Consider the following 21,238-nt stretch of genomic DNA (forward strand, 5'->3'; position numbering starts at 1 on the left):
TGGTTTGATGCAGTATCTTTTAAAGACTTTTGACTAAATATCCATAGTAAAAAGTGTATTTTACTCTGTAACCCAATAGACATACTATGCACAATGCACTCTGATAGTTTTCTGTTCTGATTTATTCCATTTCATTTCTAGATGCTAGATCTGGCCCAGTAAATTGACTTTATGATCCACCATTTATTTGCAACCTACATTCTGAAGAATACTGCCATGATGGGCAGAGCAGATTTGAGGTCCACTTCTGTCAATCTGTAAAAGCTCATCAACTTTTAAGCCCTTAACGTCTCACTGGCTCATCAAAAATGAAAACCCTATAACTGAGATTTAATTCTTTATCCTCAATTCCAAACTTCATGAAACACTGAGAAAAGAGATTTTTCATAACTCACTTGAAAGTGAGACATGACCTAATATTCATAGTCCTTTATTCATCCCAGTTAGTAACGATTTGTGTTTTTCTAGCAAAATAATCATGTGTTTGATTATGAAATGCTGAATTGCCATGGGGAATGTTACCAAATATATATTAATTTGTCCTGAATTACTTTTCTAAAAAAATTTTTTTAACTTTAAATCTAAATTTTGAAATATACCTGGCTCCAAAGATAACTGGCCAAAAGTTCCAAGCCATGTACTTAAATAATAGGGATTTTCTCCCATGAATAGTTTGAACATGGCAAAAATGAAAGGAACATAAAAATCAGCAGATTTTAAAGAAATGAATGAGTCCATTTTGTCTTTTTCATCAACTTAGGTCATCTCTATCATTTTAGTTTCATATTAATACTCCCCTTAACATGAAAGGTACTCTAATTATTTTCTTGCTAAAGCTTGTCATCTGGAACAGTCTTGTTAATGAGGCCCATATTTTTTTATGAACCTATTTTATTTGTAGTCTTTAATTTCATTTTCCTCTTTGACATTGATGGTCAAAATTCATTTGTTTCTACCCATTGAAGTAATATTTATTATGTATTATAATTAACATTACTCTGGGCTTTGTATGTTTCAGCTGCAAGAGGCCATCTAGCCAGGAAACAGAGGAAGAAAATTGTTAACACACAAAACACAGCAGTAAAAACCATTCAGGTTCAAGATCAGGAATTTGACTACAAGAAAAACTTTGGAAATAAAAGGTAAAATAATATTCATTCTTATACTCTCTTGACATTATAGATTTTTCACACTGGAAAGTCATGAAATAAAGTCCACAGTCTTTCTCATACCTAACTGGGTTCCTAACAGTGAGGCATCAAATGTCAGTGGACACCCCGTGGCCACTTCTGTGTCCTTTATCCTATTTGAGAGTTTGTTGGCATTTCAGTCCAATAACCACACTTTCCTTCTTAAGAAAAAATCTATTTTCAAGTTAAGGGAAAATCATTCCAAGTATCCTTTGGAAAGGATATTAATAAAGGCATAGCTGTGAAATTTTGGCCAGCATATTACAAGATCATGAACTGTAGCAGGAACACTGCTTTGCCTTTAATTTTGTAAGATATTTTCTGTGATCCGTAGATACAGAGGTTATCAAAGGTCAGCATGCCAGCCTAATGAACATCCCCAGTACTGGTCTCAAATCTAGATACAGTTTCTACACTATATAGTTGACACACTTCTCACTGTAGGTACTTTGTTTGGGAAAGGACATATCTCTTTATTTTTAATTGGGATATAGTTGCTTTACAATGTTGTGTTAGTTTCTGCTCTACTGTGAAGTGAATCAGCTGTATGTATACACACATGCCTCCTCCTTCTTGGACCTTCTTCACATCCCCTCCTTCATTCTACTCATCTAGGTCCTCATAGAGCACTGAACTGAGCTCCCTGTGTGATGCAGCAGGTTCCCATTAGCTATTTATTTTACACATGGCAGTCCAAATACATCAGTTCATTCTCTTCATTCCATCCCCCTTCACCCTATGTCCTGTCCATTCTCTATGTTGCATCTCTATTCCTGCCTGCAAATAAGTCCATCTATATCATGTTTCTAGGTTTCATGTGTATGTATTAATATGCAATATTGGTTTTTCTCCTTGAAGTGATTAAATTCCTAGAATTTTGATACCTCAGTAAGTGAAGTTATGCTAGGTTATTTCTCACTCTTAAGTTGATGCTGGTTTTCTCATTATCTGAGTAGCCATCACGGTTGTCCCTAGAGAGGACAATTTGGGCAAACACTTGATTATTATGACATGATAAGTTTTTAATTTTGAGTTTTTTTGTCTCTTTTGCTTTTCTCCCGACATAACATGTGCTATTGCTGAGCAAGGTAATAAACTCTAGTTTAGTATCATATATTCTGATGCAATATATTTTACACAGGGAATCTTTTGTGAAGAAACAGACAGAGAATTCAGTCTCTGCTAATGAAACCGTCATTCCAGCTCCAAATATTAATAATAAAGGGAGTACACCTGTAGTGAAGACTTGTACTTTCAAAGCTGAGGGGGAGGCCACGAATGCTATGAAAAGTCACACAGAGTCTGAGGCTCAGAAAAAAATGAACAACATGTACGAGGAAGAGGCTAAGCAAGAACTAGATCTGGTGCAGGACACTTGGGCAGACGTAAACACTAGTAACAAGTGTATGAAAGACTTGGAAGAAAATTGTGAGATGAGGAAAATAGGAAAGAAGGACACAGTGGTCGAGAATTTTTATCAGCAGTACACAGAGGAAAGGAATTTCGAAGACTTGAAAGCAGCATGTCTAGAACGGAAGACCCTACCAGAAAGGCCAACTTACCCAGGACTTTGGTCAGCAGACAAGGAAACTCCAGGTCCTAACAAGTCTTCTTGCAAAAAGACATTAGAACCTTGTCTCAGCCAGAGGTTGGTTTGTCAAAATGAAAATAGCAAGGACAAAGAAAAGAAGACATCTGTGATCACCCAGAATGCACCTGTATGCAGCCGTCAAAGGAGCCACATGCGCCACGGGGCGGTCGGGGAGAGGCAGGGGAAACCAGCCACGCAAGCTCAGGAGGAAGACAGAGCCGCGGTGTTCATTCAGAGCAAATACCGGGGCTACAAGAGGAGGCAGCAGTTACGGAAGGACAGGATGTCTTCTTTTAGAAATCAAAAGGTCGTTGCAACACCGACAGAAGTAGCAAGAAATACTCACAATTTATATTCCTACCCCGCAAAACTTGAGGACTCCTGTAGCATCAGGATGAAGAGTGATAAAGACGCAAAAGCAATTTCAGAAAAAGAAGCATGTGATTTGGCAATTTTTTCAAAACAGGTATGTAAACGAACAGATGTGTTTACTAGTACAGATCTCTAGGAACTCCACAATAACTGAGTTAAACAATTGGTAACTGTTTCATCTGTTTTCATGAGACTGCAAACCTTTTCAATAAAATGTTTCAGAGACTGTGCTATTCAAATAGCCACATATTTTAAAACAGTTTTCTATGATAAAAACAGTATAAAATATGATAGAAATCTAGTGAAGTACGGAGACTAGTCATTGAGTGATACAGCCTACTAAAATGCTGGTATTTGACAATGCAAATTTCCATGTTTCTGAGATCTCCCATTATAGTGTTTAAAAAAAGTTTTCAAAATCTCCTAAAATCTGTGCTTTCTCTACCCCATATTTTAAGAAGACATAATTATGCATCAGAATCAGGTAAGTAGCATTATTGAACACATGTGCAGTGAAGATGAACATCTGCATGTTCCATCATAACAACAATGAGGAACCATAAAGAAAAATCACAAAGGAAAATTCCCTCTTAAAGAATATCTCATGCTGTTCATAGGTGTGTTTCAGCTGTTTGTAAAAGGGGCAATAGAACTTCTCCTGAGTGTACATTTAGTCCCCCAGATACAAAGGAGTTCCGTTCCAAGTGTATGTTCATAAGTCCAATTTGTTCTTAAGTTCAAAGAGTTAGCCTAAGTACCCAACGAATGCAATCAGCTATATATATTGTACTGTCACAGGTTTATAATACTTTTCACACAAATAATATATAAAAACAAAAATAAAATCATTTTTAATCTTACAGTACAATACCTTGAAAAGTAGAGTAGTACCATACAACAACTGGCCTGCAGGGGCTGGCATCGAGTGAGCAGGCAATAAATAAAGACACTGCACTCATGCACTCTACACAGTGCTGTCCAGTAGAATACACAAAACACAGCTACTTGTGGAGGATGCACGCACGTGACAGTGTATGCCAGACACGTGACCTTACGGGATTGGACGTGTGAAAGCACGTTTGCATTTTTGAAAGTTCACAACTTGAAGGTGTGTATGTAGGGGACTTACTGTACATGGAACTCTGATAAAGTAGTGCTATAGAGAGATCACAGGGACGGTCTTGTCCCTGTCCCCTTCAGGCTCTCTCTCTTTCTAGGTATTTGACCTTGAGAAGAGCCCTTTAGGTGTCAGTACCCTTATACTCTCCTGTGTAAAGTGAAGGAGTGTCACTAGATGACCTCTAAAATGCATATTGTAAATGAGTATGTACTACCAGGGTAGTCAGTCAATAGTGTATGAAATCATAGAAGAAATAGCGTAATGGGTTAGAAATATCATAATTGGTTATTACCTATTACTCCTGAGTCCCTAATCTCTACTTATTGTCTGATGGTGGCTGAGCCCACAAGACACACAGTAAGTGCCTGTGGACACCCTCACTGCTATGGATGTGGCCTGAACATCTCCAACCTCTAGCTATTCATAGACCAGTCATTGATAAATTCAGCTCCTTCCTGTCCTTTTTGGTGTAAGCACATGGAAATAATGAGTTTAATATACATGCAGTCTTTCCTTTCCTTGTGATTAACATGCTCACTCTAAAGACCAAAGCAGAGATTAGGACCCTGACCTGCTCTGGGACTGAGACATTCAGATGTACAGTCATGGGGCATCTATCTCAGTTCAGTTCAGTTGCTCAGTCATGTCCGACTCTTTGAGACCCCATGAATCACAGCACGCCAGGCCTCCCTGTCCATCACAAACTCCCGGAGTTTACTCAAACTCATGTCCATCGAGTCGGTGATGCCATCCAGCCATCTCATCCTCTGTCGTCCCCTTCTCCTCCTGCCCCCAATCCCTCCCAGCATCATGGTCTTTTCCAATGAGTCAACTCTTCGCATGAGGTGGCCAAAGTATTGGAGTTTCAGCTTCAACATCAGTCTTTCCAATGAACACCCAGGACTGATCTTTAGGATGGACTGGTTGGATCTCCTTGCAGTCCAAGGGACTCTCAAGAGTCTTCTCCAACACAACAGTTCAAAAGCATCAATATTTTGGTGCTCAGCTTTCCTCACAGTCCAACTCTCACATCCATACATGACCACTGGAAAAACCATAGCCTTGACTAGACGGACCTTTGTTGGCAAAGTAATGTCTCTGCTTTTTAATATGCTATCTAGGTTGGTCATAACTTTCCTTCCAAGGAGTAAGCGTCTTTTAATTTCATGGCTGCAATCACCATACCTAGAGCTGCCTAATAACAGCATGGGAATGGGTTCAGTGCTCATGGGAGCAGAGGTAGAGACAGAAAAGTAGGAGCCCCACTTCAACCTAGCAGGTTGTGTTATCAGACAGGGTAGAGAGAGGGGCCCAGATGAAAAGAGGAAGAAAGTAGCCCTACCATATGACATCCCTTATATATGGAATCAAAAAATAAATGATGCAAGTGAACTCAGATCAGAAACAGACTCACAGACTTAGAGAACGAACTTATGATTGCTGGGGGAAGGGTGAGGAGAAGGGATAATTAGGGAGTTTGGGATGGACATGTACACTCTAGTATATTTAAAATGGATAACCAACAAGGACATACAGTACAGCACAGGGAACTCTGCTCGATGTTATGTGGCAGCCTGGATGGGAGGGGAGTTTGGGGAAAAGTGGATACCTGTACATGTATGGCTGAGTCCCTTCACTGTTCACCTGAAACTGTCACAACATTCTTAATCGGCTATACCCCAACACGAAACAAAAAGGTTTTAAAAAATTTAAAAATAGAGCCACGTGAAGAAGCCTGGACAGGAAAGGAGGGAGTTAATACAGTCTAAGTCAGCAGATGGGTTCCTCAGGGTAAAAGAAAAGCCAGGGCAGCAGAATGGTTAAGGAGGGAAGAGGGAGCTCAAGGACCCCAGGAAGCCGTCACCAGCAGAGGAGGCTTCTGGAGGGTGGCGTGTTTGGCAGTTTGGATTGGAAAATGCACAGAACAGGAGGTTTCCTAGAGTGAGCACTCTATCTGACCTGCGGCAGGGTCAGGGGGAGTCCCGGAGAAGAAGGACACGAGAACCCCACAGGGAGCCGATCAGAAACTGATCAGATCCCCAGGGTGTCTGTGGAGATGGCTGAAGTCCTTTCCTTGATTTAATTGAACACCTGACCTTCTTTTTTAGGTCTCAAAGCTATCTGAAGAATATTTTATTCTGCAGAAAAAACTGAATGAAATGATCTTGTCACAGCAACTGAAGCCTCTTTATTTTGGAGTCTATCCTCATAAGCCAATTACTAGACGAGTTTCTTCTCATCAGTGCCTCTCAGGTAAAACTGGGCAGGGTTGCAACTTCCAGAAGGGAAAGGAAAAGCCAGATACTTGATTTGCTTGTTAGTTGCCTACCTTTATTCTGTGGAAGATTTGAAGTGACTGTGTTCTATCTTTTCAGGAACCATCATTTCAGTTCATTTCATTTTTTTATGTCAATACACACTTTTCCAGAATATTCCACATATCTCCTACCTTTTCTGATTTCATTCTTTTTTTTCTCCCCTCCCTTTATATACACTTTAACTAGAACTTGGCTTAGGACACCAGAAGGAAATAGAAAGGGATGAAGTTGAGGGTGAGAGGCAATTTTGATAAGAGGGAACAAACAAGTGAAATATATCTATTTCTTCTGTTGAAATCTGTACATTAAGTAGAAGGTATGAATCTAGAAGGTTCAGATTCACAGATCTAGATGCACTATTAAATTTTATTTTTATCAACCTAAGTCACACTCTGCCCCCATTCACTAAACCAGTAAATAATATCCAAATGAAAACTGAGGAACTAAATATGAACTGAGTATGAAGTTTAAAAATAAAATAGTCAACCAACTGCTTGTTTTATGTCTTTGTTTTGATAAAATTTTTATATGTTGAATTTCATAGGACTTAACTGCACCTGCATTTTCCTTGAGAGAAATATGGTACAGGATTTATATAACTGGAGAGTGGCCATTTGACCACAGAGTCTATGCTGTTGTATTCAGAAGTGTACAATGACATCGCATTATTTCTTTGAATAATGTGCAGAGTTGCTCCTTTTTCGGGGGAAGATGTTCTTCTTCTTAATTATGGTGCACTGGCAATTTGTGTTGACCATTGTGAAGAGAAGAAAAAGATTAATTGTAGGAAAAATATACCCTGGTAACACAAAAGCATATTTTCTTTCTCTCTTTTCACAAAGAGGCCATGACTGTCCAACAGGCTATAATTTTTTAATGGATTGCAAGGTTAACAAATAAGGACACTATCGTAATCCCCATGCTTCCTTTACACAACACCGTCAGTAAATTCAGCTCTGCATCATGGCAGCCCCTTGCAATGCCTGCATACAGTAGAGAGAATGAAAATGCTTTTGTGTTGCTTCTGCTTATTTCTAAGTTTTTATGGCATCTAGATTCAGGTAGTAGTCCTAATATTTTTAGGTGTTATGGTGAAGATTTTGTATTTTTTTAGGTATGCCTAGCATTTTAAATTCTGGCCCCTAGGAATGCATTTTGCAAACTATCCAAGAATATATCTTTACATGTATCTGTAAATATGTTTACATTCATGTGAAGGCCAAGTAGCTCAAATAATATTGGTTCATATATTTTATAGGAATATTTTTAAAGGGGGATCAGAAGTTATACTGCTTCACACCCAACATACTTCAGTGAGCACTTGTCTTCCTAAACTTATTTGCTACTATTCTGCCTTCATTAGAAATAATACTAGGACTTCACTGGTGGTCCAGTGATTAAGACTTCGCCTTCCAATCCAGGGGGTGTTAATTCAATCCCTGGTTGAGAAGCTAAGATCCCACATGCCTTGCAACTGAAAAACCAAAACGTAAAACAGAAGCAATATTGAAACAAATTCAAAAAGGACTTTAAAAATGGTCCACATAAAAAAATATTTTAAAAAAGGAAATAATACTAATTCCCCCCAAATCTTTCATAACAACAACCTTCAGTATCCAAAATCAAATGATTTTATTTACAACCTTACAATTCAATGAATATCATTTATGTTTATCATTTTAATATATTAAATGCTAACATAAAAGATCAATTTGCCTCACATAGGCTTACACTGAATTATTGATTTTTGGTGAGTTAATGAATTTAATTCTGACAAAACAATTGACTTAGCAGCCTTAAATGGAAACAGCTAAACTTTTTGTACCCAAATTATGTCTTCTCATTCTATAATTTTTATCTGTTCTTAACTAAAGAAGACATGGAGCTTCCATGGAAGCAGCAAGCAATGAACAGTGTGTTTCTCTATAACTTTCTGTTAAATTTCATATTAGAAAATGCATGAAAAAAAAAAGACTAATCATGTCTGCAGCACTGAAAACAGTTTTTTCTTTACATATTTTGACACCATATTACTTAGCTACATGAGATCAATTCAAAGGAACGTTACATAGCATATTTGATAAATTAATATAGTCAACAAAGTAAATTCACATAGTTTATAATTTCATACCACATAGAGAAAATACCTTATTAAATATCTAGTGTATTTTAAAATTTTTCTTATAACTAGACATACTGGGCTAGGACATAAACTCCCAAATATCAGAATTGAACCAAATTACATTTTCTTATAATGCTTAAATTTTTCTGATTTGAGGAGAATAAATAAAAGTCTTACCCTGTACAGAATACCCCAATATTAACCAGACATATTAATGACTTAAATGTGAGAAATAAATTAAGGGAAACCAAATAATATGAACTGACTATTTCACAATCTCTGCTTAGGAGCCAACAAAGCATGAGAAGAAGTAATAAAAGGAATTACAGAGAAAAATAGTGGTCAATTTAGACTGTACAAATGTTAAAACCCTCTAGAGATTAGAAAGCATCATTTCAAGTTAAAGAGCTACAGACAATCTGTATAAAATATTTAGAGCAAATAGAGAAATGGTTGTCATATGTAATGTAGAATGACCTCTTAAATTGTTAAGAAAAACACTGACTCAGTGGAAAAATGGGCACAAGACATTGATTTATTTATAGAACAAATGCAAATGGAAAGCAAGCATATATAGATTCATTCTAGAAATTAAAAATATAAATTAAAACAAGTTACTGTTTTTTACTCATCACAATGGCAGAGATGAAAAAATATATAACAATGATGAGAATGGGCTAGTTTAATTATCCTCAAACACTAATGGTGAGACTAAAGACTCAACATTTCAGAAAGCAATTTAGCAATATGTAAAGAAAAGCTTTGAAATAGTTTCTATCATTCTCCCAGTAAACCCACTTATAAGAACGTAGCCTAAGGAGCTAATCAGAGCTGAAAGAGAAAAATTATGTACATGGCCAAAAATAAAATTAGGCAATAAGAAAATGATTAATAAGTAATGACACATTCATATATGAAATATAAACAGCCCTTAAAAATCATTTTTCAAAGAACCTTGGCAAACTGCTAGCTGATCTAGCTATGGGGTACAAGACTGCAGAATTGGAATGAGAATCCTGTAAATAAGTCACTTAATCTTCTCCCGTGTCAAGTGGTTCACTAACAAGAGCATCCAATACAGAGCTCTAGAGCAGGGGTCACCAGCTTCCAGAATCTAATGCCTGATGATCTGAGGTGGAGTTGATGTAATAATAATAATAGAAATAAATAATAATATATAAGTGCACAATAAATGTAATGCACTTGAATCATCTTGAAACCATTCATCTCTCCCCACCATCCATGGAAAAATCGTCTTCCATGAAACTGATCCCTGCTGCCCAAAAGGTTGGGGACCCCTGCAAGAAGCCAGGAGACTGGTGGAGGAGGGACCAAGTGCTTGCTTCCAGGTAGGGTGGATGCCCTCCATCCCTCCCTACCTTCAGAGTCCATTCTGTATAAAATGAAGAATCTGAGTAACATTCCTGCAGCCTGCACAGGACTTCCCCTCCAGGTGGGAGAACACTAGAATGCCATCTCTGGATGGGTCATCTTTGCTGCTGGACTGTCTTGTGTCACCAAAAGCTTGTTTGCCATCTCCTATGGTCATGCCTGTGACCAGACATGCCCTCAGAAGGAATAGTGGGTTTTTAAAAATATTGATGTGTTTTACCTCACCTTGAGAGGAACCACCTATCCTATTGTTACAAAGTGTGAGCGGGTTGGGGAGGTGGGGAAAACCAGAAAGGCTAAATGTTGCTTGTTTAAAACCAGATAGTATTCTTCTATTCTGTGTTTTTTTTTTAAAGACCAATTGGAGAAAATGACTAATAGTCAATAATTTTCTAAAATTTGGCTCTTAGGAAAAAAAAAATTAATATAGGTTTTCACCTCAGGCTATATACTCAAATATTTTTTCAGGTAGATTAAGACCAATATGATCTTGAAAAAAAAGCAAGAGGTTATTGAGAGTCTTTTAAATGCCACCCCTGAGTTTTCCTTATTCTTCAGCCAGGTAAGCATGTATTTTTGTTGTGTGACTATCTCCTTAGTCCCATGGATGGTCATACACAGGATTCGTGCTCATGGCTCCACGTGAGACTCAGCACAGGCAGCACTCTTCAGCCCATCAGCATCACGGTGTGCGTCCCCCCTGTGTTTCTGGTGGGTTGCGCTTCTGTATGTATGCAGGATGGCTGGGAGTGAGGGAGAACCTAACTCCATGGACCAGAACAAAACTAACGAGCCTCTGAGGTTTCTAATCTGTGACCTCTGCCCAACAAAGAAGATGGGAGTAAATGACAGATAGGTAGTGAGCACTTCCAAGAGATAGATGGTGGTCCAGAGGGGACATCTGTGGGTCTCACCACACAATCAAAGCTGCTTCATTCTCCTCTGTTTCTCCTGTGACCTTAGTTTAGAAGAGAATGTGAGGGGCAGGCTGGGAGCAGCCTCTTCCTCAAACCTAAGACTGTAACTGAAAAGCTAAATGCTCACTTTGAGGTCCTGATGCAGAGTTCTCAAATCTGAGGGGACAGAGAGCTCAAAGCCCATGAGCTGTAGGAGGATAGATCTGACTTGGCTCTCAGGCATCGGTGGTCTGCTGATGGAAAAAAAACAAAAGAGCCAAAGAGGGACTTCTCTGGCAGTCCAGTGGTTAAGGCATTGCCTCCCCATGCAGGGGGTGCAAATTCAATCCCTGGCTGGGGAGTTAAGATCTCACATGCCTTGTGGTAAAAAAAACAAAACATAAAGCAGAAGCAATATTGTAACAAATTCAGAAGACTTTTTAAAGGGTCCACATCAAAGGGGAAAAATTGGACAAAGAGAAGGAAGAGCCAAAGTAATTGTTGAGCAGGTTCAAATGGGGGTGGGGCTGGCAGCTGCCTTTTGAGGTCAGAGGGAGCCTGGAGACAGACCACTGAACACTACGGCACGCCTGAAGTGCTCAGAGGCACCTGCGCTTATAACACATCATCTCAGGAAAACTCCAAAGGAAGGAGGAAGGAAAACAAGTGGTCGGATCTAGAACGAGCATGAGAAGTGAAAATATCTCTGGGAACTCAGAGCATGAGGCAGTGCAAGGCAGAGAGGAGCACAGAGGTACTGAATTATCCACACAAGCTTGGAATCTGCACCCAGTTCTCTCCAAGGGCACCTAGCCTGGCTGAAGGGCAGACAAGGTGAAAGGCAGAGAGAGCAGCTTCCTGAAGGCAGGTTGCAACCCAAACTATGGTGAATCCTGCCTTTAACACATAGCCATGAGCATTCCTCCCTTCTAAGATTTCTTCTGGGTCCTTATATTGCTTCAGGTTCACAGACTGACCATTTGTAAATAGAAATTTACCAAAACTGAAAAACAGATTTCTTAAGGAAGAAACAGTAACATCAATGCATTTCTATGCTGCTAATATCTGATTTAGACATGTGATACTTTGGCAAATTATATTCTGCATGTTTACTTAAGTAAAATAGTATAATTATCATGAAATGAGAATAATGCTGAAATTTAATTTTCTAGAGCACATATTGGCAATGTGTTTTAAGTCTGTCTTCTGCCTTCTGAATGCAAAATGTTGAGATTTGTCCTTTCATTATTTTTTAAATGTGCATTCCTGACAGAATCAAACACTTAATGAAATTATTAGCAGAATTTACAATATAAATAAGTGTTTTACCTTCTGGCTATTTAATATAGCAACAACCTTTAAGAGCTAATATGTATCATGCACGTCACACAAAATGGTCATAAACCTAATTATGCTACTGCCAACATTGATGTGTTGCTGGTAATTTGTCATTATAAATGTTTATGTCACTTTTATAATTAAGGAGTTAGGATGACGTTGGCAGGCAATGTTTGTACGCCCCCAAAGGAACAAAAATTTAGAGGGCAAAATAAACTTGTGCCTTTCTGAAATATTTGTATGCTGATAAACTCATGGGCAATTTGTTCTTCAAAAATACAAAATATTCTGGGGAGGTTTAATCTGAATGATCAGACTCTATTGAGTACATTCCTCAATAATTTTCACCTACTCATTGCCCACTAATATGGTTGTATCTGAAGGGAAGACACCTCTTAAGATTATTCAGCCCAAGCTTCCCATTATCCTGGTGAAGAAAAAAGTTAATTCTGCAAGATATAAGAATTAGTTAGAAATTCTGAAAATTCAACATCTTTTGAGATTATATCTGTAATATGCACATTCCCTCATGCGTGTTTATAATTTTATGTAAATGTGACCATCCCATACATTCCAGGATTCTTTTGAATTCATTACTTTTAAAATTTTCTCTCTGCTGTCTATAAATGTGATCTCATGTACCACGATCTTGGTTTCTTTTGTTTTATTCCAAAAATGACAGTGATGAATGATTGTCCTGCTTTTCTCTGGTCCACGTTGTTCCACGCCTTACACCACGATGACATACTCCCAGCTAGCTGATCTTTGTCATCCAGCAATTTCCCATACAGTTGAAAATGAATGAAGTAGATAACATTAGGATGTGAATGCTCTTGTCATAAGTTTGTTCTCACAGGGGGCTGGGGCTGGGACTAGGAAGCTAGCCATCTGTGAGTCTCCATCCTGGTTATGCTGGCAGTCATGGCTGCTTACACATATAAGTAGGAGATATTCTTTGATTTGATTAGATTTGACTTGATTTGATTAGAAAGATTTAGAACAATTCGGTTTCTCTGTGTATTTCTACCTCTGAGGATTAGGAATTATTATTGCCCCATTATTATATGCAGTAATGATCTAGTGATGCCCTTAAAGTCCCACTAGAAAATATGTGCTCAGATATCTGTTGAATATAGGCCATTCCCCACTAAGCACCTGCACCCCACTCCTTGCCCAACTTTGAAATATTTTTTCGTGTGGAGATTCCTATACAGATGCGTTCAGGGATGGGGATCAAGAATCATGAAAAATAGACAGAAATTCTCTGTAAGAGGCCTATTGTTAGTCACTCAGTCCTGTCCGACTCTTTGCGACCCCAGGGACTGTAGCCCGTCAGGCTCCTCTGTCCATGGGATTCTCCAGGCAAGAATACTGGAGTGGGTAGCCATTCTCTTCTGTAGGGGATCTTCCCAACCCAGGGATCAAACCCAGGTCTTCCACATTACAGGCAGATTCTTTACCGTCTGAGCCGCAGGGAAGCCCTAAGAAGCCTATTAGCTCTGTGCGTAAAAAGCCATTTGTAAGGAGCACCGACTGCCAAGTGTGAAGCCCATCGGGAGCTCTGATGGCATTGCTACAAATGGGAGAACTTGGCTCTGTGAAAGAGCAAGGGAAGGAGGACAAACTTAATTCTTTCTTTGCCGGCATTTTTAAAGTCTAATCTGAGCATCCTAATAGTTTGAGATTCTAAATATTGTTGAAAGACTAGATTAGACGTCTAGAAAAGAGGCCCGCCTGCAGACTAGCAGTCCCTTGGTTTGGGCCATAATATGAGGTGGTGCTTTAGAGTGAGATAATATGATAATATGAGATCATGCGGTGTGTGGATGGATGGATGGATGAATGACTAGATGAATGGATGGATAGCTGGGTCACTGTATAAGGCCAGCAACAGGGAATTCTGTGAGCATTATCTGCCTTTTCTAAGATTTTATGGCAGTTTTTCTCCTTGCCTGCCCCACTCATCCTCTGAGCTGCTGTTCCATGTTACAAACTGTGCAGTTCTTTTCTTCCTCTTGCCCTTATTTCTCAAAGTCCTAGACCATCAGACAATTGGAAGGAAGCAGGTGGTGAAGATTATAATAAGGATTGGTGGGGGCAACAAAGGAATTTCCTCTTTCTTCAGTTTTAGCCCCAGTTGTATGTATATAATTTGTTCTTTAACCCTAAAGGAAAACATTGCTGAATAATTCCTTTGGTAATGAAGTCCTTATTTATGATCACCTTTCTTGTAGGTATCTCAAAAGGAGAGGAGCCAAAAATATTGAGACCCCCAAGGCGGCCTCGAAAACCCAAAACACTGAATAACTCTGAAGACTCCACATACTATTCTCTGCTTCATGTAAGTGTGTGTGTTAGGTGCTTAGTCATGTGCATCTCATTGAGACCTCATGGACTGTAGCCTGCCAGGCTCCTCTGTCCTTGGAGTTCTCCAGGCAAGAAAACTGAAGTGGGTAGCCATTCCTTTCTCCAGAGGATCTTCCCACCCAAGGACTGAACCTGCGTCTCCTGCATTACAGGCAGATTCTTTCCCTTCTGAGCCACCAGAGGCTCGATCTTATTATCAGATGGGAGCTGTAGTGCCCCCTAATGGCCACCAGGGAAACTGACCACACAGTCCTGTCGAGAGAGGGCTCCTTGAAGGAGATGCCCGTTGGTTTCTCCTCCCCTGCCCCTCCCCTGGCTGGCGGCCTGGACCCTTGCCTGTCCTCTGGCCTCTCTTCCTCAGGGTCCACCACAGGGTCCCCAAAGGCCTGTGGCCTCCCGGGAGTTTTCTCTGCTAGTCCTTGAATCTGAACCGATACGCAAATATCAGCTCAGAAAGAGAAGAGTGTCACAGCAGGAGCTCTCCAGAGAGGGCCCTTGGTGCGAAAGGGTGAGTCCCCAAGAAAGGGAGGGGGAGAAGGAGATACTTATTGAGGACCTTTTAAATTCTCGGTCCAGAGTGAGGTGTGTTCACATGCATTTGACGTCGAATTCGAGAAGGAGCCTGGAGGGTGGCATCCCCATCTCCCGGATCAGGATTCTGAGACGTGGATGAGGCACTTCTGAGCCATGAGGGTCGTTCTCTGTTCTCAGGCCTTCTGATTCCACATCTCCTGTTGAGTCCTAGTGAGCAGCCTGGGAGCTCTTGGCATCACGCCCGCCGGCTGGTCCTTCCTCTCAGGTTGCTGTTTTTCTGTGAATCCACCTGGTTACCTACACCAGGAAACTGGGAGGCTAGCCTGAGTCTTGCCTGCTGTCTCAAACCTGACATCGGATCAGTCACTCGAAAGTCTGTTTTCTCCCCACAAAGGCTGGCTCTGATTCATCGTCCTCCTCCGGCCACCCCGGCAGCTACCCTATTTCAGACTATTTCATTCCTCACCTGGATAGTTCAGGCCCCACCTAATTGCTTCTGATCTCAGCCTCTGTAGTAATTCTCACCCTGCATAGCACCTTAAATAGCTTGGCCACCCCTTCTGCATCAAACCCAGATGCCTTCCTTGTTGGACCCGGGACAATGCCTCCTCCCAGCCCACTGACCAGAGTTACCTACTGGCATCTTGCCGGTGTACAGCCTCCCATGCCTCCGAGTCTTTTGCTCCTGCTGGTCCTTTTATTTGGAGTACTTATTCCCTTCCCCCTGCGTGGTTGACAGAGCAACAATTCTCCGTGTCCCAAAGAACCCAGAGAAGGTTTCCCGTGAGTTGGAATTGTCTCCTATCTCCCTGGCATCAAATGAAGCTTGACTTCCAGATCAGCCCTCTCCTAGTCCTCTTCCTTCTCTTTGGTGGTTTCTCTCCACTTTCTTTGGAAGGGTCCTGTTCCCTTTGGTGTTGCCTAGGATTCAATCTTAGATTCTCTTCTCATTCCATTACCTTCAGATGCTCTCATCAGCTGCCATGACCTCTGTTTCTACCAATTCCTGAATCCTGGTCTCTGGCTCAGACCTACCCCTTTCTCCAAACTCAAATATCAAAATGCCTAGTGTTCATTTTACATATTCTGTGTGATGGACAAAGGCACCCATACATGTGTGTGTGTGTGTGTGTACATACACACACAATACATACTATGGATACATATACACACACACACACAGACCTATATACTATAGGAACACACACACACACATGCAGGCACAGAGTTTTATTGAGATGTAAGTCACATGCCATACAATTCACCCAAGGTACACAGTTAAATGGTTTTCAGCGTAAATAGAGTTGTACAACCATCACCACAATTTTGGTTCTATATTTTTTCATTTATTTTCAAAATACAACTTTTAATTGAAATATGGTTGATTTGCAATGTTATAAATCAGTATATATATTAAATATATATAGCTGACTCACAAGTGAGTCCCAACTCTCAAGAAACTTACTTTGTCATCATACTGTTATTTTTAAAATGAATATAAAGTGTTTTCATACATCTTAAATTATCAGTGACTGAAATCTCTTTTATAGCCCTGACTCTTGAAATCTGTGGCTGAAGTGAAGCAAACATAGAAAACTAGTATATTATTATAAGTAAAAACACACCATGGATTCATATTTATCTGGCTCTTCCCTGGATTTGGGGAGGTTACACATTAAGTGAAATTTAAGCTGTGATGGAGCCCCATGCCCTTTAAACATCAAAACACATTCTATACTTTTAAATGGTTTTCATGAATATCATTCTAAAATATGCTGCATATTTTAAGCCTTCTCTTCATGACCCAGGCCACTGTAGTCAGCAAAAATGTCTGTACTTTATTCACATCTGTGCTTATCAGAGAAGCTCCCTGACAGTCATATCTAAAGCAGCACCTGCTTCTGTATTTGCCTGGCCCAGCTCCATATTTCTTCATAGCAGGTATAAATATGTATCTGCGTGTCTCCTGTCTGACTCTCCCCTGTGGACTAGAAGCTCCAGGAAGACAGAGACTTTGCTCCTTCTTATAGCCCTGTTGTTGCTCATCATGAGCCTATTTGCTAAAAAAAAACACAGGATGTATTTAGACAAGATTCTCAGCGCTGCCAGACTGTGGACGTGGCGCCCCTCGTGCTTGCCTGACATGAGCAGCTGTGCTGACAGGTGTCTCGCCCATTAATACAGCTTTTGTTTCTCCCTGGACATCACCACTGACTCTGGTCATTCCAGCTGCCTTCATGCCGATAGCAGCTCTCTTCTGTGATGGGATTCTGTTAACCTCCTACATCAGGGGAATGTTGCTGTTGTCCTGTCCAAAATAAGAGTAAGCTGAGGCTGAGAATCGTGGCTTGGATGAGAGAATGTTAGCTGGATACATCACTCTGTTGTCATGAGGCATGGTGTCTGCTTTAATGTCCAGAAACTGTGCGGCCATCAGCAAAATGACTCAGGGCCAACAGCTTCCTCAAAAAGTGAGTGATAGAAACAGTCCAATCACAAGCCCCTTCTGGTCCCATTATTTTTCTGGAGTCTTCCCCGAACCACAGCAGCAGGTGGTTTGACCTACTCCCAGGTCCCTTTTTTTAATGTCTGCATTTTGGCTCCTGTCTTAATCCTTGTGAAGACCTCTGAATACATAATACATTCATGTATTTCCAAAAGGAAGGTAAGAGTGTGTCAATTATGTTGTAATGAAGGTGAATTTTCAAGTTTTATCATAAAGCAAATTTCTTTATGTCACGTAGGAAGGAGACGGAGTAAGATGCAGTGACCGAGGAAGGGTTTCTTCAGAGTCTGCCAAACTCAGACCTCTGTTCTTTCAAAGGCTTCCTCAGAATACATCCTCACCAGATCTCATTCTTAAGTCATCTCTGTCTCCTTGTCTTTCTTCTTTACTCTGGTTTGGCAAGAACCTGCCACAGGACATTTGGTTCTTTATTTGCATGTTAAATTTCAGGTTTTCAATTTGTCATATCAAAACTTTAATTGAGGACTTCCCTGTGGTCCAGTAGTTAACACGCCTTACTTCTGATGCAGGGAGCATGGGTTCAATCTGTGGTCAGGGAACTAAGATTCTGTGGGTCATGCAGTATGACAAAATATAAATGAAAATTAAAATATAATTTAAAATATCTAATTCAAGACATCGTTGGTCTTAGTTTCAAACATACCTCAGTTTGTTGTGCTTCACAGGTACTTTTTTTTTTTTTTAACAAGTTGAAGTTTTGTGGAAACCATTCAGAAAGTCTATTGGCACCATTTCCCCAACACAGTTTAGTCTGCTCATTTCCTGTCTCTGTGTCCCATTTTGGTAATTTTTGAAATATTTCAGACCCTCTGCCAGCATTTTAATGGCATCTTTAGCAATAAAGTATTTTTAAATTTTTAAATTAAGGTATGCATTTTAAGGCATAATGCTATTGCGCACTTTATAATAGACTATAGTGTAGTATAGACTGGGCTTCCCTGGTGGTGCTAGTGGTAAAGAACCATCCTGCCAATGCAGGAGAGACGTGGATTTGATCCCTGGATTGAGAAGATCCCCTGGAGCGGGGGATGGCAACCCACTCCAGTATCTCGCCTGGAGAATCCCCGTGGACAGAGGAGCCTGGAAGACTACAGTTCATAGGGTCGCACAGAGTCAGGCATGACTGAAGCGACTTAGTACTAATGTACATAGTGTAAACTGGCCATACCACACAGCATGTGGGATCTTAGTTCCCCAACCAGGGATCTGACTCACACCTCTTACATTGAAAGTGCAGACTCTTAACCACTGGACTGCCAGGGAAGTCCCATGTAAATGTAACTTTTATGCACCTAGAAACCAAAAAAAAAAAAAAAAATTGTGTGACTTGCTTTATTATGATACTCACTTTATTGCGGTAGCCTGGAACCAAACCTGCAATATCTCTGAGATGAGTATGTAAGTGCCCTAATATAAAGCCACCAGTGATAAAATGTGTATTAAATCCTTTTCTAGGTAGTACAGTATCCTTCATGATGAAGAATGCCATCACATACATCCCTAACTTTAGCCCTAGAACCTAGGAAACTAAGAGACAATTAAATGTAAAGCTCTGTCTTAAAGTTCATCTTTCTCTCTCTCTGTTCCTTATTTACAGCTCTTATTTTATTCCTTTGACTACATAATTGCTTCTATTATAAGCCATCTTAAATAATTTTGGGAAAAATATACCACTGAATTACATGTCATAAGAGTATTCTAGCACAGACGAGAGCGAAAAAAAGTGAAGACAATATTTCTTCCTTAAGAATTCAGTAACTGAGAACCAACTTGTATATAGCATCTCCCAGACAGAAATACTGATCCAGAAGAAAAAGTGGTTCTTGCCAGGGCAGAGCAGTATTTGATTCTTGGCTGTAGAAAGAGGATCTCTGTTACTCAACATCCTTCAGCATCTCTTCATATTATAGAAAGTTGCTGTCGAGAACAAGAGAGACATTTTTTCAGATAATGGATCAAGGAGGCAGGACCTCTCCTGTTAAAACACTAACCACCACAGCAAACAGCACCTGGGTCCCAGGGGATCATTAGCTGAACTGCTGGGGGCCATTGTACCACTGCTGGTACGTCCTTGTTTGTCAGCACCTCCTAGCCTCAGGCTCTGAGTCAGGAATGTGCTTAACAGGAAATGTTAAGGAGGACTGGAATGTCTTTGGTGTCCTGCCCCTTACATTGTTTTTTCCAGAAAGATCCTCTCCCAGACTTGGTGCAGGTAAGCATTCACTTCTGCCTCATCCACTGGCTACAATACCAACCAATAAGAAGAAAGCAAACTATGAAATATTTGACTCATCTAACGTTTTAGGGTATTAAAATTGATAAATGATGAGAAAAAAGTGATTCATCTATAAAGATAACTTGGGAAAACTCTTCATATTGACAAACCATTATTATTAATAATTGGCATTTTTATTATCTTGCATTTTTATGGTGTCAATCAACTTGATGCTTGCATTAGTGTTTCCACAATTATAATATCTTCAGCTTGTTTGCAGTATTTGTTTCCTTAGCCTAAAAGACATATATACTCTTTTCAACATGTAAATATAAAAGTTCAAATATATTGAGCTAGAACCCAGTGAAATATAATTTATATATTAATACTATAGTAATATATCCATTAATTATATTAAGATCATAATATTATATAGATTCTTTTTAATTATTATATTCCCTTTAGAAATCAAGCCAAGAAGAAAAACGAAGACCAAGGAAAGATAGGTAATTATTATTTTTAAGTTTTAATAGCTTGTCAAACCAAAATATAAATCTATATATTCAAATTATGTTTAAAGGCCACCTGTTTTATATGCATAGATTTGGAAAGTGGTGTGCTGTCAATAAATTTTTAAATATGGAGTTTATATATAATCTATAAGATCTTGCCTATTGAAAATATACATTGAGCTAAACCCAGAGCAGTAGGTGGCTCAGTGGTAAAGAATCCAACTGCCAATCCAAGAGGCACAGATTTGATCCCTGGGTTGGGAAAGACCCCCCCCCCCCCCCCCGGAGAAGGGAATGGCAACCCACTCCAGTATTCTTGCTTGGGAAGTCCCAGGGACAGAGGAGCCTGGCGGACTACAGTGCGTGGGGTCGCAAAGACTCAGATACAAGCAGAAACGCAGTGCATGGTATATATACTGAGAACTCAGACAGTTTTGAATAAATTGTGCCATCCAGTACAGAATTGTCCTTTCTTGTCCCATTAATATGGTTTTGATTGAGCTATTTGAACATGCTCATGTTCATGAGCTTTCTTTCCCCAAACTCCTTTGTACTTCTTTGTTCTTCAACACGAGCTAAATCTTACATTTTATTAATATAATGGCTATGAATTTGTCAGGAAGATGAGGTTTCTGACACCTACGTGTGTGGCCCACTTCAATTCAAACTATTTCCCTTTCCCTGTAACATTTCAGTCCATGCTTTTAATATCATCCCACTATTTCAATCAACTAATTTCCAGAC

The 21,238-nt window shown here is 39.8% G+C and overlaps 1 protein-coding gene across 1 annotated transcript in view; it reads left to right on the forward strand.

Annotated features, from left to right (window-relative positions):
• Positions 1–21,238, forward strand: part of MYO3A (myosin IIIA) — a 173,339-nt gene that overhangs the window by 143,783 nt on the left and 8,318 nt on the right. Inside the window, exons 28-32 of the mRNA XM_020911656.2 lie at positions 1,019–1,142; positions 2,332–3,247; positions 6,382–6,526; positions 14,574–14,680; positions 20,448–20,488. Of these exons, the coding sequence (XP_020767315.2) occupies positions 1,019–1,142; positions 2,332–3,247; positions 6,382–6,526; positions 14,574–14,680; positions 20,448–20,488 (1,333 nt within the window). The remainder of the gene's footprint in view (positions 1–1,018; positions 1,143–2,331; positions 3,248–6,381; positions 6,527–14,573; positions 14,681–20,447; positions 20,489–21,238) is intronic.

This window comes from Odocoileus virginianus, chromosome 9, assembly GCF_023699985.2.
Source record: "Odocoileus virginianus isolate 20LAN1187 ecotype Illinois chromosome 9, Ovbor_1.2, whole genome shotgun sequence".
Lineage (NCBI taxonomy): Eukaryota > Metazoa > Chordata > Mammalia > Artiodactyla > Cervidae > Odocoileus > Odocoileus virginianus.